The following is a 26,865-nucleotide window of genomic DNA, read 5'->3' on the forward strand; positions in this document are numbered from 1 at the left end:
CTACCTCCAAAAGAGCCCCGCCCTTCGGGAGTGAGGTCGCTTGACTGTGGAGATGACTGCTGTCAGATTGTGAAATGATAATTTTTAGAAATTATCAACCATAAATGCCTTTTAAAATACTCCTCTCGTGTTTAAAGAAGAAAAAAAAAATACAATCATTTTAATAATTAAAAACAAAAAATGACATCTAATGAACATAAAATATATATAGAGAAATATTATATTTTTTAGAGAATGAATATAGTATGACAAGTGAATTTTTCTTTCCCAAAAAAAAAAATGTGTAAAATGAAAAATATTATATTTTTGTATTTATTTTTCAAACAACTATTTTTTAAAAGTAATTTCCTCTTTACCTTCTCCTCTCCATTTTACCATCCTCTAAATTTCACTTTAAGACTTTCTATATTCATTCAAAATTCTCGCTTTGCGGTTTAAGTTTCTTTCGTTAATTGACGGAAACCATTTGGGGCTCTTCCTTTTCACACTGAAGCAGTGAATAGTTCTCCATCTCCGTCTTCTCCTCCGCAGTGGTGTCCGAATGGCGTCGTTTCCTGCTGCTCAGCGTCTCCTTCACGCCCACACCTTCCGCTCATGTCCACCCCTCACAAATCGTCCAGCCATTTCATCGTTATCTTACAAACCACTCTCATTCTCCTCATCCATGACAGGTCAATTTTTTATTTTATTTTTCTCATTTATTCATTTGATTTTTTTTTCTATCCCGAATATTTTGGATTGTTACTGGTTTTGTCTTGTGTAGGTTTTGTAATTCATGGCTTATCTAATGGTCAACATTTTTGTTTTACTTGTTTTTCCTGGCAACCAAACGGGAATTAACTTTCATAGTAACCATGCGTATTCCAATTCTAGGATTTGGCCAAGCGGGTATTGCAATTGAGTTGAAGGATCGTGGCTCATTTGTACAAACTGCGGCTGTTCGGCATTTGATGGGATCTCTTACCAGAGCTGAAGGTCTTCGCTTCGCTGTGGTCAGTTTCTCTATTCCTCCCCAGTTTTTGCCTTTCATTTTCATTTCTTCTGTCTATGCTTGCGATTCCATGAAACTCCATTACTGCTTTTCTATGAATTTGAGAAATTCAGCTAGTGAACACACGAATAAAGTATACATCTAGAAAGTACCTTTTATGGTTTTTTTTTTGGAGGAAAAAGTTGGAGCATGTTTTGGTTTCAAATAGCCCTCAAGCATTTCGAAAAATACAATTTTTATTTTTTATTTTTTATTTTTTATTTTTTTATTTTTAAAATTTTCAAAGTTGGATCAAGACTACTTCGAAAGAAAAAAAAGGTTTATCTGACTATGCCTAAGAGCTCTAATGTGCCACCTGCAAGACCAAATACCAGTATGAATCCAGGTCAGAATGTAGTATTTGCATTTATCATTTGATCCTGTCTTTAACCTCTACTTTTTGAGAAAGTAACCCTTCTATTGGATCTCTGAACTCCGGATAGGAAAGGGGAAGAAGGAAAGGAAAGAAAAAAAAGGGAAAGAGTAAAATAACAGCTGACCCCAGGAAATATTTTCTTCACTTTTTCCTCAATTATTCTCACATTTTCTGTAACCAAAACATGGGGAGATTCAAAGTGTTTTGGTCTTTCCAAGATCCAAACTGAGCCAAAAGCAAAATGCTCAAATATGTTTAAAGAGGAAACTGATTTTTTTATTTCATAGGGGACATTGAAGCCTCAAGTTTTTAGTTTGGCTTCTTATTTTTGCTCTTTTGGTGTGTGATTCTTAGAGCTTAGTTAAGCATGACATATGTTGTAAGATTTATTTTGATATTTTATATACATCACATAAGTTATGCTTTTTAATGCTTATTTGACTGGTTCTCATTGTTGCAATTTGATTACAATACTATTTTCCACTCCAAAGGTTGTAGCACGGTTTAACGAGATTGTGACGAAGCTGCTGTTAGAGGGGGCTTTGGAAACTTTCAAGAGATATTCAGTTAAAGAAGAAGACATAGATGTGAGTAGTTACCAACTGTGAATAGAACATTTCTTTTTCTTTGTTATGAGTGCCTGTGTATGTGTGTGTGTGTTGTCTATTGTTATTATTATCACTGTTTGTTATGGTTACATAACAAATAGTGTTCTTAGCCTTGATTCTTAGTTACTTCGGCATCTCCTCCTCTTAATGTTGTAGCTGATTGAACTCTGGCTTGTTTTTCTTCAGAAGCTGAGTTTCTATTTATTGGTCTATCGATGCCTTTACATGCATCAGATAGCCAGAGGATCACATTTTTTTATGCCTCATCACTCCCAAAAGATATTGGCCTGTTATCCTATATGCAGGTTTTTCCTTTGGCCTTTTTGGTGGTGGGTGTATAGGTTTGTATACCTTGAGTCGCTCTTTTGGCGCCTCTTTATATATGAAATTCTCTTTACTTATCAAAATAAAAAATAAAAAATCCTATATGCAGGTTTGATTATGGACAACCTAAAAGTTGAATAATGAGGGGAAAAAGATCAGCAGATCTGGTTGCATACTCACAAATCTTAGGACTGCACATGTAGAAAGCCTTTTGGTTTTCATTGTTCTGAAAACACAGTCTGATGAGGATGAATCTTCAAGATATATATCAAGAAAGGGAATTTGTATTAGTTGTAATTAAAGTAGGATTATTATTACTTGGAATTAAATTATGACTAATATTTGTTGGAGTCTAATTAGGATTAGCTAGTTGAGTTATAATATAATTAGAATTTGAGTCATGATAGGTTATTAGAGTCCTAGTAGAATAGGTTATTAGAGTCCTAGTAGACTTTGGATTTCTTAGAGAAGCCTATAAATAGGCTAATCAATGTAAATCAAAGGAATGAATTTTGATGAATAATATTATATTTTCTTTCATTGCAAGGTTGCAATCCTCAATGGTGAGACTCCATTGATTTTCTTCTAGGTGAGACTCCTAGAAGGCCTTAGTGAGACTCTAAGGTTTTCCATCTCTTCTTCATTGTTTCTTCTTTCTCTCTATTTCTTATCTTATAATTTTCTCTACCATAAAGTTTATTCCTTGTTCCTCTCCTTACACCCTAAAAATAAACCCTAGCCCACCTACCCTTGAGTGTAGGCAACCATCCTAGGGTTGTCCTACATCACAGTCATAGCCTTGTAGGTGATTGTTTGGGATCGATTCATTGGTAGACTGTTAGACAACTGCGGCAAAAATGCAAAGGATTTCATATCTTCTGATGGTTAAACTTTCCTGCAATCTTAATTTTGTTCAGCTATGTTTTGACAAAGTTTCATCATTTTTGTTCTTTCTTCGTCAGGTTGTGTGGGTTCCTGGAAGTTTTGAAATTGGTGTTGTTGCAGAAAGGCTTGGGAAGTCTAAGAAATATCAAGCAATTTTGTGTATTGGAGCTGTGGTATGATCTGTCTATTCACAAAATCTAATACGATTTTCAGCTTTGCTGAATGTTTTACTTTTATTATCTGGTCATGTTGGTTGCTCGCCACCTTCCTTTTTGCATATGCATATTTTTACAGACTAGAATGTATGGATGTTTAGGCTAGTGCTGGTCTAACTGTCTATGCATGTCTAATCGATCATCTCAAGTTGGATACATTTCTTCTCTTGATTCAATGACTTACCATCTGACACACTGCCATGTGCCTGTACATGCATTTCATGATGTTATATAATGTCTCAGATCAAATCTCATGAGTTGATGTTTTCTACTTAAGAAAATCCTACACTTCTGGTTGATCATATTCCCTTACTCCATTCTCTTGAGTTGTGCAGTTATGATTTTAAGTACAAGACTTGAATATGATGCTAGCTCATCATGCATAAAGTCATCTAGACCCTACACAAAATGGGTTTGTCAGTGGCAGCCATGGCAGAGAACACTAGTTATTTCAACCAGGCTGCTCATGTAGAGCCTCATCATATTTAAGCTCTGCACTATCTTAAAAACAATGCACTGAGCATATATTTGTAGAAAGCTCATGTGTTATACTTCTGTTGTTTCCTTGTAGAAAATTATCTTGATCCCACGAGTTACTTTCACACAAATTCTTTTATCTTGGATCCTTGTCATGTATTATTTTAAATCATCATCTCTCCTCTGTGGCTCTGCTTTAGTTAACATGACCTCAACATATCCACCTTTGAAGCAAGCCTTCTTCTGTTCAGTGCATACTGTTACGATTGTCACATCTGTTGTATCTCTTCACATTACATGTGCACAGGATGTATTTTTTTGTTTTTCTCTTCTCTTTGATGAGCCTAGTCTGTTCATGTTGATGGCCCTAATCCATGAACCATTTTTGTTGTCAGTAGATAAGAGGTGATACTTCCCACTATGATGCCGTTGCTAATTCAGCAGCATCTGGAGTACTCTCAGCTGGTCTGAATTCAGGTTAGTATTCAGTTGAGTATTGGTATCAAAATTACTTTTTTTTGGCCTTCACATGAAAATAGTAGATGTCGGATTCAAAATCTGCAATCATTTAGGAATATTTCGGCTCTAGTATGCAGATATTTCATCTCCTTGTCCATTGTGTAAAGACAAGAGTCTTGTGGGAGTTGCTTTTTGCCCTTTTTGGGTGTCTTGGGTGCTACTATAGTCAGTTAGAGAGACTCTATTAGGGTGGCATAGATCGTTTGTGGACAAGAAACACAGAAAGGTGTGGAGAGCAGGATCATTATGTTTGTTTCAGATAGTTTGGAAGGCAAGAAATAGAATTGCCTTTGAGGGGGAAGAGCTCTCAATCCAAAGTCTAAAAAGTGAACTTTTTATTTGTTGTCTTTGATCGGAAGCACCTTGGTGAGGGTGGGCTGGCTTAGTTCCTTTTTATTTTGTAACTTGGTTTATCGTGGTGTTTGTTGGTGGTAGTTGTATACCTTTTGTATACCATGGGTTGCTATTTTGGCGGCCCTTTTTAATGTATTTTTCTTTTTGCCTGTAATAAAAAAATAAAATAAAATAAAAAGTAGTGCATGGGAGGGATGAGTAAGCCAATGTGAGCTTGAAAATATGTTTGGTTATAGAAAAAGTTATTGAAAGGGTGTAAAATAACAAGTTCCATACCATCTGTAATTTAATTATGACATATAGCAGCATGTGAGTACAAAGAAGGTGGACAAGTCCTATAGAAAAAAATGAAGAAAGTGTATGATGGATAGCACATATCTCACAACTTTCAGCAGTAACGAACATGGATGTGGATCTTTAAATTGGCCTTACCCTGAAGGTGGGGCTCCATCTTATAATGTTACCTTTCTTGGCTGAATGACTTAACATGGGAAAAACTTGAATCAATGTTATATGCCTGTGGCAAACAAATTATAGCACATTTCCTATTAAGAAGGGGAAAAAAATTATTGCACCATAGCTCAAGCTCTAATAAATTTAGTTCTCCAATTGCACATTTACCATTTGGTGATATTGCAATTAATATCACTCTATCATTGCTCTGTCTCAGATTTAGCATATATTTGATTTCCTAATGAAAATTGATGAATTTTTCTTTATGATGTTGAAGGAGTTCCATGCATATTCGGTGTCCTGACCTGTGATGATATGGATCAGGTAAGAGCTTGTTATGCACACATTACTTGAACTTGGTACATGGCTTCTTCTTTTTTTTCTCAATAGGAGCACAGGGCATTGCTTCATTCTCTTACAATTCAACCCAGAGAGTAGGCTTAGTTTGTTGAATTCTGGTTTTATTTCTTCTCTCCTTGATTATTGTTGCTTTTTATCTCCAAGTTTTTGAAAGTCAAAATATTTATTCTCTGGGTGGCTAAGGCTGTGCTGCATGGATAATCTTGCTTGGATGCTATTTATGACTATTCCTGTGATGATTATTGCAGGCTTTAAATCGGTCTGGTGGAAAATCTGGGAATAAAGGTGCAGAGGCTGCTTTGACAGCTGTAAGTTGATTTTGGAATAATAGAATGATGCATGATTGTTTTTTTATGGACTTGGCTTTTACTTGTTATATTGCCAGAACCAGAATCTCCTTTTTATTGTTACTGTTTCTTATTTATTTATTATTTTATAGGAAAAAAGAAATTCTGAAAACTGAGCGCTAAAAAGATGAGATATCCTTCATGCATATATAGTAAATATTTTAATATCTCAAGTTGTTCCCCACTGAAAGCAGAAAGAAAAGAGAAATGCCAGAAATGAGCCTGCATCTTGAGGAGTTTGAATAGATGGCACAATTGTATGGTGAGCATTAGAATGCCTCAAGTTGTTCCTGGCTAAGGGCAGAAAGAAAAAGTACCAAAAAATGAACCTACATCCTGAGGAGTTTGTTTGGATGGCCATGTAAAGCCAGGCTAAAAGAAAGTGCTTTGGAGATAATTGCTTGAAGTATAAAACATTTACAAGGCATATGCTTATGCCTTGGTTTGGCATGTCATAGATATGCGTTCCATTCCCTAATATAAAATGGTTATTTTTTTTGTTTATATTAGTCACTCTCTTCAACTTGATGCTTCATTTTACTTTATCTATATGGGTTCAAAAATCGTGCTCAGGACCTACACAGCAAGCAAGAATTTTGACGTTTGAGAGAGATGTGGGAGTAGTTATCACGAGTGCTTAATGGGAAGTTACTGAAGAAAATTCATCATGCATTTTAAAACTTTTCGAGTGGAGAATGGACAAATGTTCTGCTTCATAGATGGTCTACCTTAATGCATTTGAAGTTTGAAATAACTGCTTTAATGCTTTATGCCAGATTAAGGGTTATTTCAACTTATATTTGTAAGAATTTAGGCTTTTCTTTTCTTTGTGCCTTTTAGTCCTAGGATATTTCATTATATCAATATTAGTGCATTATATTTTGAGTGTATATGGTTTGTCCCGTAAAAAAGTCAACCAGATGGAGGGACCACCTTTGGTTTACCATGTGATATGGTATTACTATTAAGGTTAATTAGGCCTCTCTTGGAAGGCCTAGGGTGCACTGGAAATCAAGGCCAGAGGAATATCCTCTTAGAAGGGGATTCATCTAGCATTATCTCTTAGGTTAGATATGGGAACTGAAGAGTTAAAAATTTTGGGATTAGATGAGAAAGACTTGTGATTGTCAAGGAAATTGGTTCACCTTTCTTGGTTTATCATGTAACTAGTGGAGCAATTGATATTTCTTAGCTTAGTGAGGGCCACCTTCGGAAGAGAGATTTGCTGGAAGTTCACACTTTTCCCATCCTTTCCTTTTGCCTCCAGTTTTTACTGCTTTGTTCTGTATCATTTGAAGAACATCTTATTCATGCTATGTTTTGCTCTTTTCCACTCTCAAATAAAGTTTTGCCTCAACAAAAAAGAGAGACAAAATAGAACTTCCTGTTGGTTGTAGGTTCCTTTTGTACCCCATTTTTATTTCATGCCTTAAGGAAATGGTTACCCCCATCATGTGTGAATGGCTACTCTTGAGCAATATGCTCAAGGCGAAACTAATGATAGTTTCAAAATTTCTCCAAGCCAATGCTTGTTAAGCCTCACCTTTCCATGTGAGAAAATTAATGGAAAGATTGTCATTTGAATTTTAGGCTGATTTGAAAGCAAGTTATTCATACCAGATTACCAGGCTAGCCAGTGGAAGATCTTCTCTTGTAGCGTCTTTTGTCCTGGAATTTTGGAGGTCTTCTTTTACTGTCAAACAATGGATGGTTCTAATAAGGATATCTCAGAATTCAAACTGCTGGTCACAATGCTGGAGGATTTTCTTGATGAATTTTGTTTCAGTGATTGTCCAGTTTTGAATTTTCTAGGATAACTTGCCTAGGCTATGTGTTTTCTTTATTTTCTCTTGGATTGTGTGGTTTTTGCCTTTATGGTTTGTGTATATGCTTTGCCTCTTTCCCTTTTCCTTTATGACATGTTATTACTTGTGAACATTTCTATCTTATAATAGTTCTTGAGGAACTATTAGTGATGTGTCCTCAGCAAGTGGACCCATCATGTATGTAATGAGAGCATTCATTATTAACATCTTTTGCTATGTGGACATACTGACATGTGCATGTGGATTGGGTCCTGTTGCTTGTGTCACAGTTCTTGAGTTGCCATTTTGATTTGATACCCATGCTTGTCTCTAATTACTTAGGTTGTCATCTTGTCTCCTAGCCCTTTGACCTAATCCTCTGAGCAACAGGCTCCATAGGATCTGTTCTCAAGAGTACCCTCCCCTGGACCCTGAATTGAAGATGCAGTTTATAATCTTAATAATTTCCTGTTTGTTATGAGAAGAGTGTTTTAGGATTCATTGTCTGACAAGTTTGACCTCTATGTTATCTCTTTTGTTCTGACCTGATTTCCTGGCTGTTACAGCATCTGATTCTATAGTCTTTTGTTTATCGTACTTTCTCTGTGGGTGTTATTGCAAATTTCTCCTTTATTAAAAAAAATAATTGAGCTATCAGGTATTTGGAAGATAGCTTGACTGATTAATTTTCCCCTTATGCTATGTGTTGGTCAAAAAGGAAGATTAGATGTCTCTCAATAGTTCTTTTATTCAAAAGGGTGATTTTGTCCTTTAATGGCTATTTTGACTTGTATTGCAGATTGAGATGGCATCTTTGTTCGAGCACCATTTCATCCAGTAGCAATATTGCAACAAAAGTAGAATGCAATCCTTCTTCAGCTCAGTATCTTCTTTTACCCCGGGAGTGTGCCAAATCTTGTACCTTCCATTTCTATGCTGCCAGAGTATCTTTATGTCGAGAGTTCCAGTGAATAGCAAAGGGGATTCCTGACTGTAATCAGATATTTGTGCTTACCATTCCAAATATTGCCCTAGCTATGAAACTACCCTGACGCTTAAAGAGGGCATGCTTAGTGTTACACATCAGGAGTCCCTTTTACACTGCTTAAAATTTTAAACTACCTGTTATTACACTTTGGAGCATGTATATTTATGAATTTTTTTTGTGGTTTTGAACAAATGGATGGTATCCCAGAGACTCTTTTCTGGCTCTGCGGGAGAGACAGAGTCGGGCAGACCTTGTGTTTTTTCATTTAAGCTTTGGAATGCAAGCAATTTTCAGTACTAGGGAAAATGAAGCCCCCGTTCGAGGAGGAGGATCAAAATAATGCTTTCCTGGTCAGGGAAAACCCTCAGGAGCAGCTGGCTTTGCCTTTTTTTTTTTTCATTAACATTGGCTGAATCCTAAAAGTTAGATCTTCAAGGGACAAGGTAGCATGGCCATTTGTACTCTCCTATTTTAAAATTGCCCCCCAAAAAGTGGATGATCTGGGTTACACTTGTTTATATGTTTGTCCACGTGGTGAAATGCTTTCTTAGGTGTTCCATATATTTTAGAAAATGCAGCTTGCCATTATTGTTGCGGACTCCTTCAAATTGGGGTTGAATTATGCATCCTCTTCCTCCTACTGATCAAAAGAGACCAAAGATCAGAAGGGATGGTTCAATTAGGCCAATCCTCATCTGAAGATCAAGTTAGCCATAGAGTGAAGGGAAAACAAACAGATAAATAATGAATTGTTTTCCTATCTTATTCTGGAATTGAGGTCTCTTTTTTACAGTTTGCCTTGGGTGGATTGTTTTAGAGAAGGTAATAAATGGAGGCATTGGCTTTGATTGTTATGTGGTGATTATGGAATGACCTTTTAAGATTTTGGTTGTAATATGATTACTGTGCAGTCAAGACTGTAATGTAATTGATATGTGGGTTGTCCTTTATGAGAGGTTGTATTCTGCCAGTGGTGGTCATCTAATTGCATTTATTGGGCTATAGTTACAGTGCAATTGTGACGAGCGGTATATGTAGGTAGGACGCAACTCTTTTGATCTTGCCATGTGGCAAATGATTGCCTACAAAAATACAAATCAAACATTGTCATTTTTAGCTTTGAAATCAGACAAATAAGAATCCTTTCTTCTATAAGGCTCGCATCAGCCTTGTATAACTAGTTATGGAGACAATAACAGCTAGAAGAAGGCTTGAATGCCTAAAAGCTGAGACACTTCTTGTGCCTGCCTTGGAAACCACTCTATACCAACATGCCCCACATTTACCCAAAAGCTTCCCACCCTCATTCCTTCATCAAGTCAACAAACTGCCTCTCCCATCTCTCTGTCATTAGCAAACAAAGTGAACCAGATGTGCTAATCACTGTCATTAGCAAAAAAAAAGTGAACCAAATGTGCTAATCAATTACAAATAAAAAATATAAAGAGGGCTGTATAAGCCTTAATCTGCCTCATTGAAGAGTACTGTTCACATAGCAGACTGTACTTGAACAAAGACTTGATTCTAGTCTATCAAAGGGCATGCACTCATGGAAGACGTTTCTGTTTCTGCAGTAGTCACAGTGAAGAAGAAACCTAGATATTCTTTTCTTATATATTCTCTCTTTAAATTTTAAGTAGCTATGTAGTAGCATATTGGTGATATCAAGAGAACAAGGGATATAATAAAACAAGAGTTGCATACATCACTGCAATCTCTTGTTCTTTTGTCATGGTGATATTGCAGCTTGCTCTTCCTACTACTTCTTCTGCAAATCTCCGTCCAAAGCTCCCGAGTCTTGGTGGCAAACAAGTAACTGTTCCTCCTAGCTTGTGTGTATCCAATTCACAGCAATCTGAACATCCCACTTCATCGTCTCGCCCTGCAAATCGTCAGGTCTAAACAACTCTCCTTGAAGCTTTAAATCTCATATATAAATGTCATACATGAGTGATGCTATTTCATTTGTTTTACTACTTATAGTGCTGGGTATATAAGGATTTATTAATCTCAGAGTGTTGCAGCGATAGTGTTTGGAGATGGATCAGAGTCTCAGCTATATCCGCTGACAAAGAGAAGATCAGAAGGGGCTGTTCATATAGCAGGCAGTTACAGGCTCATTGATGCAGTAGTGAGCAACTGCATTAACAGCAACATAACCAAGATATATGCTCTCACTCAATTCAATTCTACTTCACTCAATTCCCACCTCTGCAGAGCTTATTCTGGAGTAGGTCTTGAAGTAGTTGCAGCATATCAGAGCCCTGAAGCCAGGGGATGGTTTCAGGTATGACTGAAAATATACATCTATATATGGCAATGTGAATGTTGGTCATTTTCTAGTTTATTGTACTGTTTTTGAGTTTTTGAGTTTGTATGTTCTTCTCAAACACTAGGGAACTGCTGATGCTGTAAGAAGATGTTTGTGGTTAGTTGAAGAGCACCCAGTGGCTGAGTTTCTTGTCCTTCCTGGCTATCATCTCTACAGAATGGACTATCAGAAACTCATCCAGGCCCACCAGCAAAGCAAAGCTGATATAACTATTGTGGCATTGAGTGCTGAAATAAGTCGTGAAACCGGTTTTGGCTTTCTAGAAGTCAATTCTGAAAATCAAGTTGTTGAGTTTAGCAAGAGGTCAGAAAAGGAGCCAGCAACTATTATTTCAGTAAGTTATTTTGGGCTATCTTCTTCTCTTTCTCACTACTTTTCTGGGTTAAAGAAGCGTTGGTTTTTTTACTGTTCAAATCCAGGTAAAAAGTCCAAGAAAATCAAATGATAACGGTTACAAAAAGTTGGCAAGTATGGGGATCTATGTGGTCAAGAAAGAGATAATGATAAAGCTTCTAAGGGAGCATTTCCCCAAGGCAAATGGATTTGGAAGTGAAGTAATACCAGGTGCAATATCCATTGGAATGAAGGTAAGCCTTTAGGTAATTAACTATGTATATTTTGGTGCAAATCTAAGAGAAGATTCTCCTTTGTTGCAAAGATCAGGTTGAAGCATTTGCCTTTGATGGGTATTGGGAGGACATGAGGAACATTGAAGCATTCTACCAAGCAAATATGGAAATCACAAAGAAAACAGACGTGGGATATAAGTCAGTATGTTAGAATATATTTGTTAGGAAAGGCTTAAAGAATAATGAGAGTGCGTCACTTTAGTAATGGACTCCCCCCACCAACTAACACAAAACTTCCTTTGGTAGCAGCTTCTATGATAGGGATTCTCCTCTCTACACTTTACCTCGGAATCTGCCTCCAACTTTAATAACCGATGCTGTGATCACAGATAGTGTAATTGGAGATGGGTGTATTCTCGATGTGAGTAACTCACGTCTATCGCCCTTTCTGATATTTGGCCAAACAATTTTGATACAAAAAGACATAAAAAAAACTTGTATTTGACTTTGTTTTCAGTGTTGGGAATGGTATTTTCTTTCCTTGTAGCTTACTTATTTTACCTAGAACTACTTTTGCGTTAGTTTAGTGACAGAGAAGAATGAGGTTAGTGTTTTTAGCAAGAAGATGATTTACTGATCATGTTCATTTTGGTGCACAAAAACACTCATAAGCTTAACTTATTGAGTTGGACAATTTTCCCTCAATCTCACAAAGATGAAACTCAATAGATAAAAATGAGTTTGGTCCTGAAAAATGAAAGGGAAAGATGGCCTGATGCAATAAATTAAGCCTATAACTGACACTTTGGTAATGCTTTTATTGTATCAAGGCCATTATATCTGTATCAAGGGCCAAGGCCAAGCAAGGGAAATATTATTTTCTTCTGGCTAAAAACTGCTGATATGGCGTTTTTCTGTCACTGAAGTAACGGTTAAAAGTTAAAACAATGGAACAAAGCATGATACTAAAACAAACTAGTGAACTCCAAGAAAAGAGAATGCCATTTCAGAAGGAAGAGGAGAGGGGCACATGGACTAATTTGTAGAATTTTAATCATGAAGGGCTTATTAATTGTAATAATTTCTCAAATGTCTTCATGGTGAATTTTGATTTGGTTTGTTTCTTATCTTGGGATTTTTTTATTTTTTATTTTGGAATATTGCTAAGAGTAGAGGTGTGAGATTAGAGGTACAATAGTTGGTCTGAGGACAAAGATTGGAGACAGGGCAGTAATAGAGGATTCAGTGATCATGGGCTCTGATATCTACCAAGTAAGACCCTTCTCAACTCTTTCATCTTTCTTCTCTTTGACATCCAGATGAAAGCGAATCATTTCTTTTTCAACTGCCATAGGCATGCTTCCATCTCCACCTACCTCTCACATCAGTGTGTTTTCAGCAGGCAGAGGATGAGCTTAGCAGCGGCATGAAAGGGACGGGCAATGACATCCCAATTGGAATTGGGGAAGATACCCACATAAGGAAAGCCATAGTAGACAAGAACGCAAGGATTGGCAAACAAGTTTTGGTACTGTAAAATTCAACAATCTTGCATACTATTTTATCATGGAACTCAGTGTTGGTGCTAATGACATTATTAACAGTTAATGTGGTTTTGTGGTATGCAGATAGTGAATAGAGACAATGTGCAAGAAGGGAATAGAGAGGCTCATGGATATACCATCAGTGAGGGCATAGTGGTGGTTCTCAAGGGTGCAGTGATCCCAGATGGGAGCATTCTCTGAGACTTTTCCATTTGTGATCATATTTCATTTTTCAGTTCAAATAAAAGGAATATACATGGATGTGTAGGTTCAGACTCACATGTATAGCAATATTTTTTGGGATACTAATAAAGTGATGAAAAAAATAGTACTGAGATTTAACATTTTTGTACTGCTTTTATGTATAAGATTCACAGAGATTATTTAGTGCCAATGCCCATTTAGATGTCAGTCCTACGGAGTTGAAAAGACCATTTTCTTTTTCATTTGGGCTTATGGATGTATGTCACTTGCGCTTGTCAGTGTAGAGGATTTCAAGTATAAGTATCTCTCAAGAAAAGTGCAAGAAAGTTGATTGGAATCGGAAATCTAAGTGTATGAAATTAAGATTTGGTGTAATAAAAAATAAAATAAAATAAAATCTCAAGTTTGGTGTTTAGAATGGAGGTAATTCATGAATGGAAAAGATTTTTAAAAATTTTGTAGAAAAATTTTTGAAACTTTTTTTGAGAACTATAAAAGGCATGTATAAATATGCTCTTATTTTTCATATTTGTTATATATATGGCTTTTTTCTAAAAACCCGTTTGATAAATTTTTGAAAAACTTGTAATGAAAATAAGATGTTTTTTGATAGCATATATTTAATTATTTTTATTTATTTTTTAAATATTATTTTAAAAAATTAATTATATACATATAAAAAATAATTAAAAATAAAACATTACGTATAAGATATATTTTTTAAAAAGTATTAGAAGATATAGAAAAGAGGTTGAGAATATTTTGATGTTTTTAAATAGGGTTTTGTTTTAAGAAAAATATAACAAAATTGTTTTTGAAAATTTACATTGAGAAGTGGTTTTGATTGACAACAAATTTGGGGTGTATTTAATTGTATTTTTAGAATATTATGGTTCATATTTCCAAAAATAATTGAAAAGTCCTTCACTTTTTATTTTTAGAATTCGAAAATGTTTTCAAACATATTTTTTTTTTATTCGGAAATTTAGTTCCAAAGATTAGGAAGGGAAAATGGAAAAAGATCTCCAAAACGCACCGTTTTACCACAACATTGTAACAAAACGCATTGCTTCAGGCTTCAGCGTGCCTCCGTCTCTGAAACGCGCTCGTTATCCAAATATTTGGCCTTCATATTTGCTTCAGATCAGCAGCCACACTACTCAACACGCCGATTGCTGTGAAGTTTGATTTTCTCAAGATTCAGTGAAGGGTAAAGTATCCCAACTCGGCTGTGTTTTTTAAAGTTGTTGTTTGGAAGTTCATTTTCCTAGAAAACATCTGAGAAAATCTCGAAAATGGAAGGGTTGTCACAGTTTAATATATTCTCCCCTCAGAGACGGTTGCAACCCTTACTTTTCCATCAGAAAACACTTCCAATGGTGAAAATAGCAACTGGGTTTTCCACAATTCGAAGGAATTGTGGCAATATAGAGAAGAATGATACTGTTGATGTCAGGAGTGTAGATAGTAATGATAAACAAAAATCTGAAATGGACTGGGAATTGGAATTTCTAGGAGAGCTTGACCCTCTGGGTTTTCAAGCCCCTAAGAAGAGGAAAAAGAGAGAGCGGGGTTCGAAATTGCTGGAAGACACTGATGGGATGGATTGGTGTGTGAAGGCCAGGAAGATGGCATTGAAATCCATTGAGGCAAGAGGATTGACACGAACCATGGAAGATTTGATTACGGTGAAGAAGAAAAAGAATAATAAGAAAAAATTGGGGAAAAAAGACAAGATTAGTAAGAAAAGTAAGGTGCCAGAAGAAGAAGACGACTCGGATGAAGATATTGAATTGAAAGGGGTGAACCCTCTTGATGGTGCTGATCATCTCAGGAAGACAGTGAGTATGGTGGCAGGTGGGATGTTTGAGGAAAAGAAGGAGAAAACAATGCAAGCTTTTGTTCAAAGGCTATCACAGTTTTCAGGGCCGTCTGATAGGAGGAAAGAGATCAACTTGAACAAAGCAATTGTAGAAGCGCAGACTGCAGAAGAAGTACTTGAGGTTGCAGCTGAAACTATCATGGCCGTGGGGAAGGGCTTGAGTCCGTCTCCTCTCTCTCCTTTGAATATTGCCACTGCCCTCCACCGAATCGCTAAGAACATGGAGAAGGTTTCAATGATGACAAGTCGGAGGTTGGCCTTTGCCCGTCAGAAAGAGATGTCAATGCTCGTGGGTATTGCCATGACAGCCTTACCAGAGTGCTCAGCTCAAGGTATCTCTAATATTTCTTGGGCACTGTCCAAGATTGGGGGTGAGCTTCTATATTTGTCAGAAATGGATAGAGTTGCAGAGGTGGCCCTGACCAAGGTTGAGCAATTCAATTCTCAGAATGTTGCTAATGTAGCAGGCGCTTTTGCCTCAATGCGGCATTCTGCTCCTGATCTCTTCTCAGAATTATCGGAAAGGGCATCCAATATAGTTCACACTTTCCAGGAGCAAGAGCTTGCTCAGGTGTTGTGGGCTTTTGCTTCTTTAAATGAGCCAGCTGGCCCTTTGCTTGAATCTCTAGATAATGTTTTCAATGATGAAAACCAATTTAAATGCTGCTTAGATCAAGAAACGTTGAAGTACAATGAAGAAAGTGTTGTGGAAAACAATGGAGATCTAGCAATGGAAGAGATTTCGGGCTCTCCTGCACTCAATTTCAAAAGGGATCAGCTTGGGAATATAGCTTGGTCTTATGCTGTTCTTGGGCAAATGGACAGGGTTTTCTTTTCTCATGTTTGGAAAACTCTAAGCCATTTTGAGGAGCAAAGGATTTCAGAGCAGTATAGGGAGGATATCATGTTTGCATCTCAGGTTCATCTAGTGAACCAGTGCTTGAAGCTTGAATATCCACATCTTCGGTTATCCCTGAGGAGTGACCTTGAGGAGAAAGTTGCCCGAGCAGGAAAGACGAAGAGGTTTAATCAGAAAATGACTTCATCCTTCCAGAAGGAGGTAGCTCGTCTTCTTGTTAGCACTGGTCTTGATTGGGTCAGAGAATATGTTGTTGATGGGTACACACTGGATGCTGTATTGGTTGATCAGAAGGTTGCCTTAGAGATTGATGGACCTACTCATTTTTCAAGGAATTCTGGTGGGTTTTCCTGACTCATGAAATGCTGTAGCATCTCATGCTCATTTGAGGCATTTGAAGACTCTCCTTTCATCTATTTAGCTTTCAATTTAATTTTTTATGCTTCTCTGCAGGGGTCCCATTGGGGCATACCATGCTAAAACGCCGTTACGTTACTGCTGCCGGTTGGAAGCTTGCATCTGTGTCTCACCAAGAGGTGAGTTCCTATATATCATATTATGAAAGTACTTGTTTATTTGCATGCAAACATGCAAACATAAACTTCAACATCTGACATTTAGTTAGAATCTAGAGAATCACCCTTTTTTTTGTGCCTTCAAATATCTCCATTTAAGATTTCACTCGTGTAAAAATATAAAACTGTTCTCCCATTTTTATTTTAGAGTGCCTACATCCTTGTTCATGGTAAGTGCTTTAGAAGTGAGCATCATTTCTGTCGGTTGACTGTTTGATGATTGATCTTTTTGCTCTATGCATCAGAGGCATCTCTTGGTTGTGTTTATATGTGTATCATCTCATGGTTTCAATACTGTGGTTGAAGTAAGGAGAAGTTAATAAAAAAAAGTGACTGATTGTTGGTCTTCGGTTTTTTTTTTCTTTCCTATTTTTAGAGGGATGATCAGAAAGTGAATACAGTTGAACATTATTAGATCTTAAAATAACAAGTAAATGTGCACCAATCATGGGACCTTGAATTACATTATGATGCAACAAGACCAAAGGACAGCCTGCTAGGGCTGAAGAGCAATGCTTGGATGGATAAAGTCCATATTGATTTGATTTAGTTAACAGAAAAAAAAAAATTATGATTTCAGTAAGCTGGGTGGTATAATTAGTCATAAATCAAAGAACTGTCCTCAGATTCTTTAGACTTTCACTAAAACACCAGGTCATCGAACGATAGAGGGGAGAGGCTAAGTTCAAGTGAAGTAGAAGTTAGTAATGACACATGGGTATGGATTTTTATTTCAATTTTGTTAGGACCTTGGGATATGTACAACTAAGTATCCTTGTTGAGCATTGAAAGAGACCTTACACATATTAAGGTGCAGGCCCTGCGGGATTTCCATTACTTCCGATGAGCATCTGAAATTAACTTGATGCCTGCTACAGATAGAGCAATGAGTTAAGACTTGGGTAACAAGTTGAATTACTGGCACATTTTACAGGAAAATGGCGGAGAAGTTTGTGAAATCCCACTAAAAGACCAAGGGATTAGATTATTGCCCCATAATACCTGCTACATGTGAGTAACAGCAGTCTTGACCCCCATAAAAGGGGGCCAAATTTTGTATATATGGCTCGAATGTTTGTTAATGCTGGGGCATTTTAGGCTGCAAAAAGCCCATATGTCTGTCATGTTTACGTAGGAAGCATAAACAGTAATCACTTATTGGATTTTCTTACTGAAATTATGAAGGACTCGAAGAAACTTTCTGGGTCTAATGTGTTTGTTGTTATGTGTTTTGCAGTGGGAGGAACTTCAAGGTGGGTTTGAGCAGCTTGACTACCTAAGGGAGATTCTAAAAGATCACATAGGTGAAGGCAGTGCCAACATTGTACAAATAGCATGAGAATCAAGGGATGGAGTGAAGATAGGTGGGGAGGAGGGATTAAGGGTGTTGGGTAAAGACTAAAGAGGGGTTCAACATCAGGAACAAGCTTTCTTAGTGCTACTTTTATTTTGCCCTTTAATTATGTCTGAGTGCAAATGATTCTTGGAGGATCTGCATGATGATATCATTTAAACTAGAGAAATATATAAATTTATTTTTCCCTTCTGTTATGAAAAATTCCATGGAACCATGCGTTACCCATGGATGGGCTATTTCTCACCATTGGATTTTTGAAGCTAATCTTCACCCTTCATTTGATTTTGAAAGAAAAACCTATAAATAGCCCAACCGATTTCCCTCAACTCTTTTTTTCTCTCTCATGTATAGGTCATGTTCTCTCTCAAATTTCAATTAGAAAAACTATATTTACTAATCTGTTTTAGTAATGATTTTAATAAAAAAAAAAAAAAAATTGGTAAAAAAAAAAAAAAAAAAAAAAAAACAGAATTTGCCCCCTCAAAAATGGTATAAATGTTAAATTAAATTTATAAATAAATAAAAAATAATTATAATGAATTTTTAATTATCCAAATTCGGATAATATATATTAGTATTATAGCGAAAAGTAATTTTTATAAATTTTAAATAAAATTAAAAAATAAATTCAATAGTTTATAAAATCTAATTTAATGTTAATATTCATTATTAATTTCTTTATCCTAATCCATTTTTTATTTTCTTTGAAAAATTAAATTTAACTTTTAAAATTTTTTATTTGCTTTCTGTAAAATGTTTTACTTTTCATAATTTTTGTTTAGGTTTATGCTAATCTAACCATAATTGTGTATTAGTAAATTTTAACAATTTTTAACTTAGATATAACCTAAGCACATATGGTGTAGCCGAGTTACAAAAAATGTGACTAAGAAGTGAAAAATGTGATTAAAATATGAATGATATGACTAATATATGAATAGTATGATCATGGTTCAAAAAATGTAATCAAAGTACAAATAATATAATCTAGGTGTGAGTATTACGTTACTAAGTTATATTTTCGTAATTTATTTTTAAAAAATTCAATATTTTTATAACATTGTGTTATATTTTGTACCTTAGGGAATATAAAACATTGTTCATGACATTTTTTATTTTTTTGAATTTTATATCACATTTTCATTATAAAACATAGAGATAAGTGAGAGCATAAAGAATATGAAAAATGATACTAACAATGCAAGAGGGAGTACAAATAATGTGAAAGAGTATGAGATTAGATTTAGGGTGTGGGGTAGATAGGCTTTAGCATGCAATCATATGAATGGAAATTTTGTTAGAGTGAAATCAACCTTAATTAGGAAATACACATGGAATATCAATCATGAAAATTTGGTCATATTTCATAAATAATTTGGATCATAGGACAAAATAATCTAATCACATCAGAGGGAATAAAAATTAAATTCCCATGATGGTACCTTAAAATTTTGATCATATTTGATAAATAATTTGGATCTTTTAGTTACACTTGGCAGATAATTTATTTGCAGTTACAAAATTGAGGATACAACTTGTACGCATACTTGCATACATTAATGGTGCGTGATGGAAACACTTTAATGTTAAAGAAAAATACAAGTATAATAACAATTATTTGAATAAAGTTGTTACATGTCATCATATTTTGCAACATGATATCGATTAGGTTTATAAGAAAAAACAAAAATGACGAGAAATTGGGGGCACTGTCCAGGTGTTGGGATGAGACGGTGACAGAAATGTGACCACAAGGATTAGAAGAGCGCGTATCATAAATAAAGACGGAAAGAAAATGTGAATGCAGAGGATATGATAAGAGAGTGCCACGTTTCCTACTAACCAAACAACGATAAAGGCGCATCGTTTCTTCCGTCTTTCCTCCACTCCACTTTACTCGCTGCGCGCGCTCTCTCTCTCTCTCGCTCTCTCGCTCTCTCGCTCTCTGCTTCACCTTCGGTTTTCACTCTTTTCAAGTGAGTCACACGCTCAACTTCTTCAATTCCTTGTGATTTCTTTCACTGCTTGTTAATTTAGTTGATCTCCATACTCTCTCTTGTTTTAATCTTTCATCTCATCAAAAGCAAATCTGTGATCTAGATCTGGAATCCTGTATTCTTTCTCAATTTTATACTTTCTGCACTAGATCAGTCATTTTCGGTTTTTTTGGATGTGGAAATGGTGTAATCGATCTTTCAATTCTTGATTTTGTTATTATTTTCGATGATCCATGCGCAAGTTTGGTGGGCTACACATTTGCGTATTGCTGGCTTGCTCTGGTGGATCTACATGCCTTTTTCTCTACAATTATCAACAAACCGTCTGACCTCTGCTGCTTAGGTTTTTCTTGTTCTAGATTATTGATTTGTGCACTCAACGGTTTTTGCTTTTCGATCTCAGATTACTGTCAGTTTCAGAGCTTGACTCACTGAAATTCTTCATTTCTAAATTACAGATCCATTTGTATAGATTTACCGGATTGAAAGTCAAATAACAACTTGCGATATAAAACTCATAGCTACTACTAATATGAATGCCAATTTCCGAGATATTAATGTCTATATTCTTTAGCATATGACTTCTTTACATGGTGTTGCAATAATCTGCCGCTGATTATTGTAGTGATTTACTAGATGATGGTTTGTTTGGGGCTTGATAGAGTATTTTATGTCAAGGTCTTAAACCATAAGTGCACCTCCTGCTGTTGATTTTCGCCTTCATGTTGATGTACAATTTTTCTTTTTTTCTTTTTTCTTTTTTTAAATGTGCTTACAAGGCATAATCCATATGATTTTCTGTGTTGTTTTTTTGCTTTGAAGGTATGTCGTCATCTGATAAGCCAGAAGAAGTAGTTGAAAGGGATGCTAAGGAGAAAGATGACAAGAATGAAGAAAAGGGTGGATTTATTGAAAAGGTAAAGGACTTTATTCATGACATTGGTGAGAAGATTGAAGAAGCCATTGGATTTGGGAAACCCACTGCAGATGTTACAGGGATTCACATTCCTAAAATTAATCTTGAAAGAGCGGATATTGTTATTGATGTGCTTGTTACCAACCCAAATCCCATTCCAATCCCTCTGGTTGACATAGATTACTTGATTGAGAGTGATGGAAGAAAACTGGTTTCTGGTTTGATCCCGGATGCCGGAACAATCAAAGCACATGGTTCAGAGACTGTCAAGATTCCAGTTAGTCTCATTTATGATGACATTAAGAACACATACAGTGATATCAAGCCTGGGAGCATTATTCCTTACAAGATCAAGGTCAACCTTATTGTAGATGTGCCTGTCTTTGGAAGGTTAACTCTACCGCTTGAGAAAACAGGAGAGATACCCATACCTTACAAGCCTGATATTGATCTTGACAAAATACAGTTTCAGAGTTTCTCTCTTGAGGAAACTGTTGCAGTTCTTCATTTGAAATTGGACAATAAGAATGACTTTGACTTGGGCCTCAATGGGCTGGACTATGAGGTTTGGCTAACTGATGTGAGCATTGGAGGTGCAGAACTCTCCAAATCTGCTAAAATTGAAAAAAATGGAATCAGTTGCATTGAACTTCCCATCACCTTCAGGCCGAGGGAATTTGGCTCAGCACTTTGGGCTATGATTAGAGGAAAAGGTACTGGGTACACCATGAAAGGAAATATTGATGTGGATACACCATTTGGAGCAATGAAGTTACCCATCAGCAAGGAGGGTGGGACCACACGCCTCAAGAAGGACAAAGGTGTTGGCGAAGATGACGATGACGATGATGATGAGGTATACAATTAGTACTTCTATTTCTTTCTTACTAAACTGCAAGTTTCTCATATCGTGGACTCATGCTCGTGTCTTTATTTTTTAGTTGTTTAATAGTTACTTAAGAGCAAGATATAGAATCCCATTTATCCTGCTTTATTTCTACTTTGTAAAAGTATCAAGGTAGGTTGTGATATAGATATGACCTTGATCTGCATGCATTAAGTAAGACGCTTCCTCTATAGCAGAAAAACAATATTGCTTCTTGTGTATATAAATATCCTTTTTCTGTATTTTGTTGAAAAATTTAGATATTTAAGATCTCCTCTATAAGTACCATGTTGATTAGATCATTTTTTAAGAGATTAAGGGTTTGTTTAGGAACAATTTCGAAAACAGTTATATGAAACAAAAGTTTGTTTGGAAACTTTAAATGTTCTCAACCTATTTTCTGTGTTTCCAAATATTTCTTGAAAATAACTTTTATCTATTGTATTTTATTTTCAATCATTCTCCATATTTTTATAATTTTTTTTTAAAAGATTCCCAAGAAAACAATTGAAAACAACGAAAAATAATTAAAATATGTTAATAGAAAACACTCTGCTTTCATAATAAATTTATAAAAAAAAATATATTTTTCCGTCAAAGAAATACCAAATGTGTTTTCAAGTCTAGAAAACAGTTCCAAACATTCTTTAAGGCTTCCATTGGATCATTGAAATTATTAGTGAAAGGTGAAAAACAAAAATAGGAATGAATCTTAGTTTGGCTATGTTTTCAAAAACAATTCTAAAAATCAATTTTTGAAAATAGTTCTCAATTGTTTTCAGAAACAAAATTTTGTTTGGAAACTTAAATATGGAAAACAATTTTCCCAATTTATTCTCCATGAAGATGTTGTACACTTATGTACAATTTGAAAGTTCTCAAAGCGTCTTTCATACTTTCAATTGCTTCTTAGAATACTCTCTCTCCAAAAAAAAAAAAAAAAAAAACACTTGTTTTCAAAAGAAGTTAAATTAAATTGTTTTTAGTAAAAAAACTTGTTGAGCATGTCTTTTGAGTCAGATATTTATTTTTTTCTAAATAATAGAAAATTGTTTTCAAGAATAATTTCCAAAAAGGCTCTCAATTTTTTTTTTTTCTTTTTTTTTTGATAAGTAAGACAAGTATTGTATTACTAAGAGACGCTAAAATAATGACTCAAAATGTATTGAACATAGAGGGAAAATACTCACCCCCTTACATGTGAAGCAAAAAAACTGTCCACAAAGATATACAAAAAATAACCCCTCCCTTAGCGGGAACCCACCCAATCAATGAATCAAAAAAGGTTAATGGACCATCTTTTATAAACAAATTAGCCTCCGACCAAAGTGAGTTAAGAAAAGAAGTTTTCAGCCTTTGGATAAAAAACACCTCATCCTCAAAGGTGATTCTATTCCTAGTCTTCCAAACTGTCCAAAAAATGCAAAGAGGTCCCACTTTTCAAACTGTCTTGCACTTTTTCCCACAAAGAAGCCATTCCAACCTAATAGGGTTTCCCTAATCAACAATAGAAACACCCACGACACTCCAAAAAGAGTGAAAAGCATCTCCCACAATGCTCTTGTCTTTTCACAATGAAGAAGGGGGTGGTCAATGGATTCCTCTTTCGCCTGACAAAAATAACATTTATTTGCTAAGGCCCATCCCCTCAATTTCTTTTCTTTTTTTTTTTACCTTGAAAAGTACAAAGAATGTCAAATATAATGAAAATTATTTTTATTTTAAACATTATAAAAATTTTCACTCAATATATATAAGAGGAAATAAAAGAAATAACTTTGGAGAAGCATGTAATAAAAAATTATTGGGTTTAAATTTTTTTTATTCTTTGGTTTTGCTTTCCTTTGAATTTTTCTTTCCATTTTCTTTCCCTTTTACTTCCCCTCAAACTTTGAAGATTCAAATGGAGCCTAAAGGAAAAAAGTCATGCAAGCATTCAAGTAGTGTACCACCACTAATTATATATATAGCACGGAGACAAAGGTGAAGGTGGAGTTGGCACTGTGAAGAAAAGTGTCCAACATGAAGGTTTTCATAACATTATTAGATAACATAGGGTTTTCATTGGCCTTGTGCACAAGTTGAAGAAAACCAAGTGTTGTTTTATTCATAATGTTTTAAGGAAAATTAGAGAGGAACCATAATTGCGTTAGCATCAACATCTGTGTGCCAGTGATGTTAGTTGGATCTGAAAGGGAGCATGAGAATATTATGATGCACAGCTGCATAAATATGCAATTCATGCCTAACCTGCCCACCACATGACAAAACCATATTGCTGTGGTAGTGGTAGAAACAGTTTATCATCTATCCAAAAAAAAAAAAAAAGAGTAGTGGAAACATTATATGGTTCTCATATATGCTTTAGTCCATCTGATAAATAGAACTAAAGAAGTAGCTTATCTTCCTATCTATGTTTACCCACCTTATGATATATATAAAATTATGTAGCTTTGCATGCGTAATATGTGATTTTTAGAAATAAATTGGGCTAGACTGTTAAGTGCCAAGTCAAGAGAGTTGTTTGTATCACATCCACACCATCAGAAAAAATGGTTACCTCAGACCTTCTGTAGGATTTTGACTTATGAATGATATCAAGGTTTCTTTAGAAAACATTCAGGACATGGATGTTATCAACATCTGCAAGCTAGCAAAATGAGTAGCCTACCTAGTCAGTTATTCTATCATGTGCAATATCACAAAAATAAAAAGTTTACACCCTGGATTAGCTGATGCACAAAAATTAAAGAAGTTCTAAGTTAGTTTTTTTTTTTTTTTTGATAGGTAAACAAAAAGATATATTAAAACCGCCATTAAAAAAAAGGGGGCACGCACCCTATCTACACAAGGGCTATAGAAGAGGAGCCACCTAGACAAAAAAGGAGCAGCACTAACTACAAGAACAAACTAAAAACTGCTACCCACAATTTAGATCCTCAACAAAGTCCAACAGAGAAGCACAATCCCTACCCAACAATATCCCAGACCAATTCACAAGAGACCTAATGAGGGATTCTTTTAGCCTAAGGTCATTGGGCTCTACCCCATCGAAGGTCTTCCTATTTCTTTGCTGCCACACACACCAATACAAACAACAAGGGGCCATACTGACACCCTCCTCTGCCACTTGTCCATGTCTTTCAGCTTCTAACCCAAGAGGAGCTCTTTCACAGAAAATTCTAAGTTTCTTATTTACAAAATATCATTAATTGAAGTAATATCCTCTCAATTCTATTTATGATAGTAAATTGACTAAATTGGTCATGAGTTACAAGTTTAATGCAACTTTGGCTCAAAATTCCCGCCTTTATTTACAATTCCCATTCTGGATGTGATCCATTTTATGTTATGGAACCTTCAACCCATGCGCAAAGTATGTATATCTTTCTAGTAATAGATAAAATTATTTTTTTTCTCATATTTACTTGTATTTGACTTACCTTAGTTGCAATTTGTAATCAGTTTTATTTTTCATCTAACTGATGCATTCACTTGTGCACATAACTCAATGGTTCCAATTTCATTTTTTGCAGGATTAGAGAAGAATCGGAGAAGACATTAGCTAGAGTGGTTTGTATGAGTTTCTGTTGTTCTTTTATTGTCCAAGGTCATTCTAATAATGGATTATTATGTAATTGAGTCTGGGATGTGAACTTTTGATGGTAATCTACATATATCTTTGGAGGAGTTGGTATTTATATAATGAATATGTTTGTGCTATATTGTGATAGATATTGCAATTTGTCAATTGTTTTGTTTGAACAGCTTTGTTAAATTTTACTCCATAGAAACATTGTAATGATTTCAGTTTGAGTCGTTGTACAATGGGGCTCTACACCTTTTGTAGCGAACTCTCCTTCTCCTATTGTATTTTTGGAAATAATTAAAGATGGGAAATTTAAAGTAGGAGCCATGTAATGATATTTTCCATAATAACCATCCAACATGAGAGGCTCAAAATTTGCAGGGAGTTTTAGTGAAGCCTCACCAGAGGAGAGGATCTCAAAGTTATTTGAGTCATATTGGATTTTTCTTAATGGAAAGTTGTGTGAATGCCTTTATCACTTGTTGGATTGTAGGGTATTTGTGCTGAAACTTTGTTCTATATTCCCTTAAATGGTGCAAGGATTTTTCATAACACAAGGGCCACCCCCTGCATATCAGTTGTCTCTGTTTCTTATTTTATGCCAATGCCAATGCCTGCTTTGCCCTTCTGTTATCAGTCTCAAATCTAGGCCTTGCGCACCCGCATAGTTTCCTGTAGAAGAAAATGACACAGACCCAACAAAAGGGGTCGGAACAAGGGACTTGTCCAAGTTGGATATGGCTTTGAATTTATTCTCTGTCGGTTGAGATGTTTGGGTTGCATAAGAAAAACCAGAGATAAGACAACCATACTTACTGAATTTGAAATTAGACAATGTAGGCCTCATCTCTACGTTTTTGCATTTGTCTTTTTAAGTAGTCAAATCTTCCTCGGTTGATCCCCTCTTCAAGGAATACCATACTTGACTCCTTGGAACATCCTCAATACTCCATGTCTGAGCTGGAGGATCCGCATTTTCCCACTGGCACGCACCTATTCTTATTGCATTATCTGTAAAAATACCCAGTCAGCAAGTAGTTTCTGCTATTTGGTTTGTCAGTTCTCTGTTGATTCTGTAGAAACCTAACTTGTATAACAGGATGGTGTGGTTCATGTTTTGGTCCCAAAAGGTAAGCTAGAGAATGGGGAATATCATTCCTTTATAGACTCTGATGAACCAGCTGACACATTTGTGATTTGATGAATCAATATTGTGGGAATCTTTGATTGTCTGAAGTCTGAGGGTCCACTGCTGTGTTTCACAGATGTACGTCACTTGGAAATGGCCTAGGTTGATACGTTACCAAATGGGGAAGCTCATTATTGATCAAGCTTGGAAAGAGGATTAAAAGAAATCATAAAGTAATGGGTCGGTTAGAGGAGGAACATCAGAGTTGCCCGTCATTAATTAAGA

The 26,865-nt window shown here is 35.6% G+C and overlaps 4 protein-coding genes across 6 annotated transcripts; all 4 read left to right on the plus strand.

Moving 5' to 3' along the window:
- The first annotated feature begins 439 nt into the window (after positions 1–439).
- Positions 440–8,933, plus strand: LOC117915048 (6,7-dimethyl-8-ribityllumazine synthase, chloroplastic). The gene is made up of 8 exons (XM_034830601.1): positions 440–671; positions 874–992; positions 1,898–1,993; positions 3,301–3,396; positions 4,314–4,392; positions 5,519–5,565; positions 5,850–5,909; positions 8,553–8,933. The coding sequence occupies exons 1-8, from the start codon at positions 542–544 to the stop codon at positions 8,592–8,594; spliced, it is 669 nt and encodes a 222-aa protein (XP_034686492.1). The 5' UTR covers positions 440–541; the 3' UTR covers positions 8,595–8,933.
- Positions 8,934–9,119: 186 nt separating this feature from the next.
- On the plus strand, positions 9,120–13,573 carry LOC117915047 (inactive glucose-1-phosphate adenylyltransferase small subunit 2, chloroplastic). Of its 3 annotated transcripts, none has more exons than XM_034830598.1 (9): positions 9,120–10,637; positions 10,756–11,028; positions 11,138–11,407; positions 11,493–11,660; positions 11,737–11,840; positions 11,952–12,063; positions 12,816–12,914; positions 13,042–13,170; positions 13,271–13,573. In XM_034830598.1, the coding sequence occupies exons 1-9, from the start codon at positions 10,473–10,475 to the stop codon at positions 13,385–13,387; spliced, it is 1,437 nt and encodes a 478-aa protein (XP_034686489.1). In that variant the 5' UTR covers positions 9,120–10,472; the 3' UTR covers positions 13,388–13,573. The 3 variants fall into 3 exon arrangements, with proteins under 3 accessions (XP_034686489.1, XP_034686490.1, XP_034686491.1); XM_034830599.1 differs by having other exon boundaries at positions 13,045–13,170; XM_034830600.1 differs by lacking the exons at positions 11,737–11,840; positions 11,952–12,063.
- An 892-nt stretch (positions 13,574–14,465) lies between these two features.
- Positions 14,466–18,264, plus strand: LOC117915334 (RAP domain-containing protein, chloroplastic). Its single transcript, XM_034830882.1, has 3 exons — positions 14,466–16,471; positions 16,585–16,667; positions 17,944–18,264. The coding sequence occupies exons 1-3, from the start codon at positions 14,686–14,688 to the stop codon at positions 18,043–18,045; spliced, it is 1,971 nt and encodes a 656-aa protein (XP_034686773.1). The 5' UTR covers positions 14,466–14,685; the 3' UTR covers positions 18,046–18,264.
- Positions 18,265–19,933: 1,669 nt separating this feature from the next.
- On the plus strand, positions 19,934–25,627 carry LOC117914560. Its single transcript, XM_034829921.1, has 3 exons — positions 19,934–20,039; positions 20,883–21,832; positions 25,399–25,627. The coding sequence occupies exons 2-3, from the start codon at positions 20,885–20,887 to the stop codon at positions 25,402–25,404; spliced, it is 954 nt and encodes a 317-aa protein (XP_034685812.1). The 5' UTR covers positions 19,934–20,039; positions 20,883–20,884; the 3' UTR covers positions 25,405–25,627.
- Positions 25,628–26,865: the final 1,238 nt, after the last annotated feature.

The sequence above is a fragment of the Vitis riparia genome, chromosome 5, assembly GCF_004353265.1.
Source record: "Vitis riparia cultivar Riparia Gloire de Montpellier isolate 1030 chromosome 5, EGFV_Vit.rip_1.0, whole genome shotgun sequence".
In the NCBI taxonomy this organism is placed as follows: domain Eukaryota; kingdom Viridiplantae; phylum Streptophyta; class Magnoliopsida; order Vitales; family Vitaceae; genus Vitis; species Vitis riparia.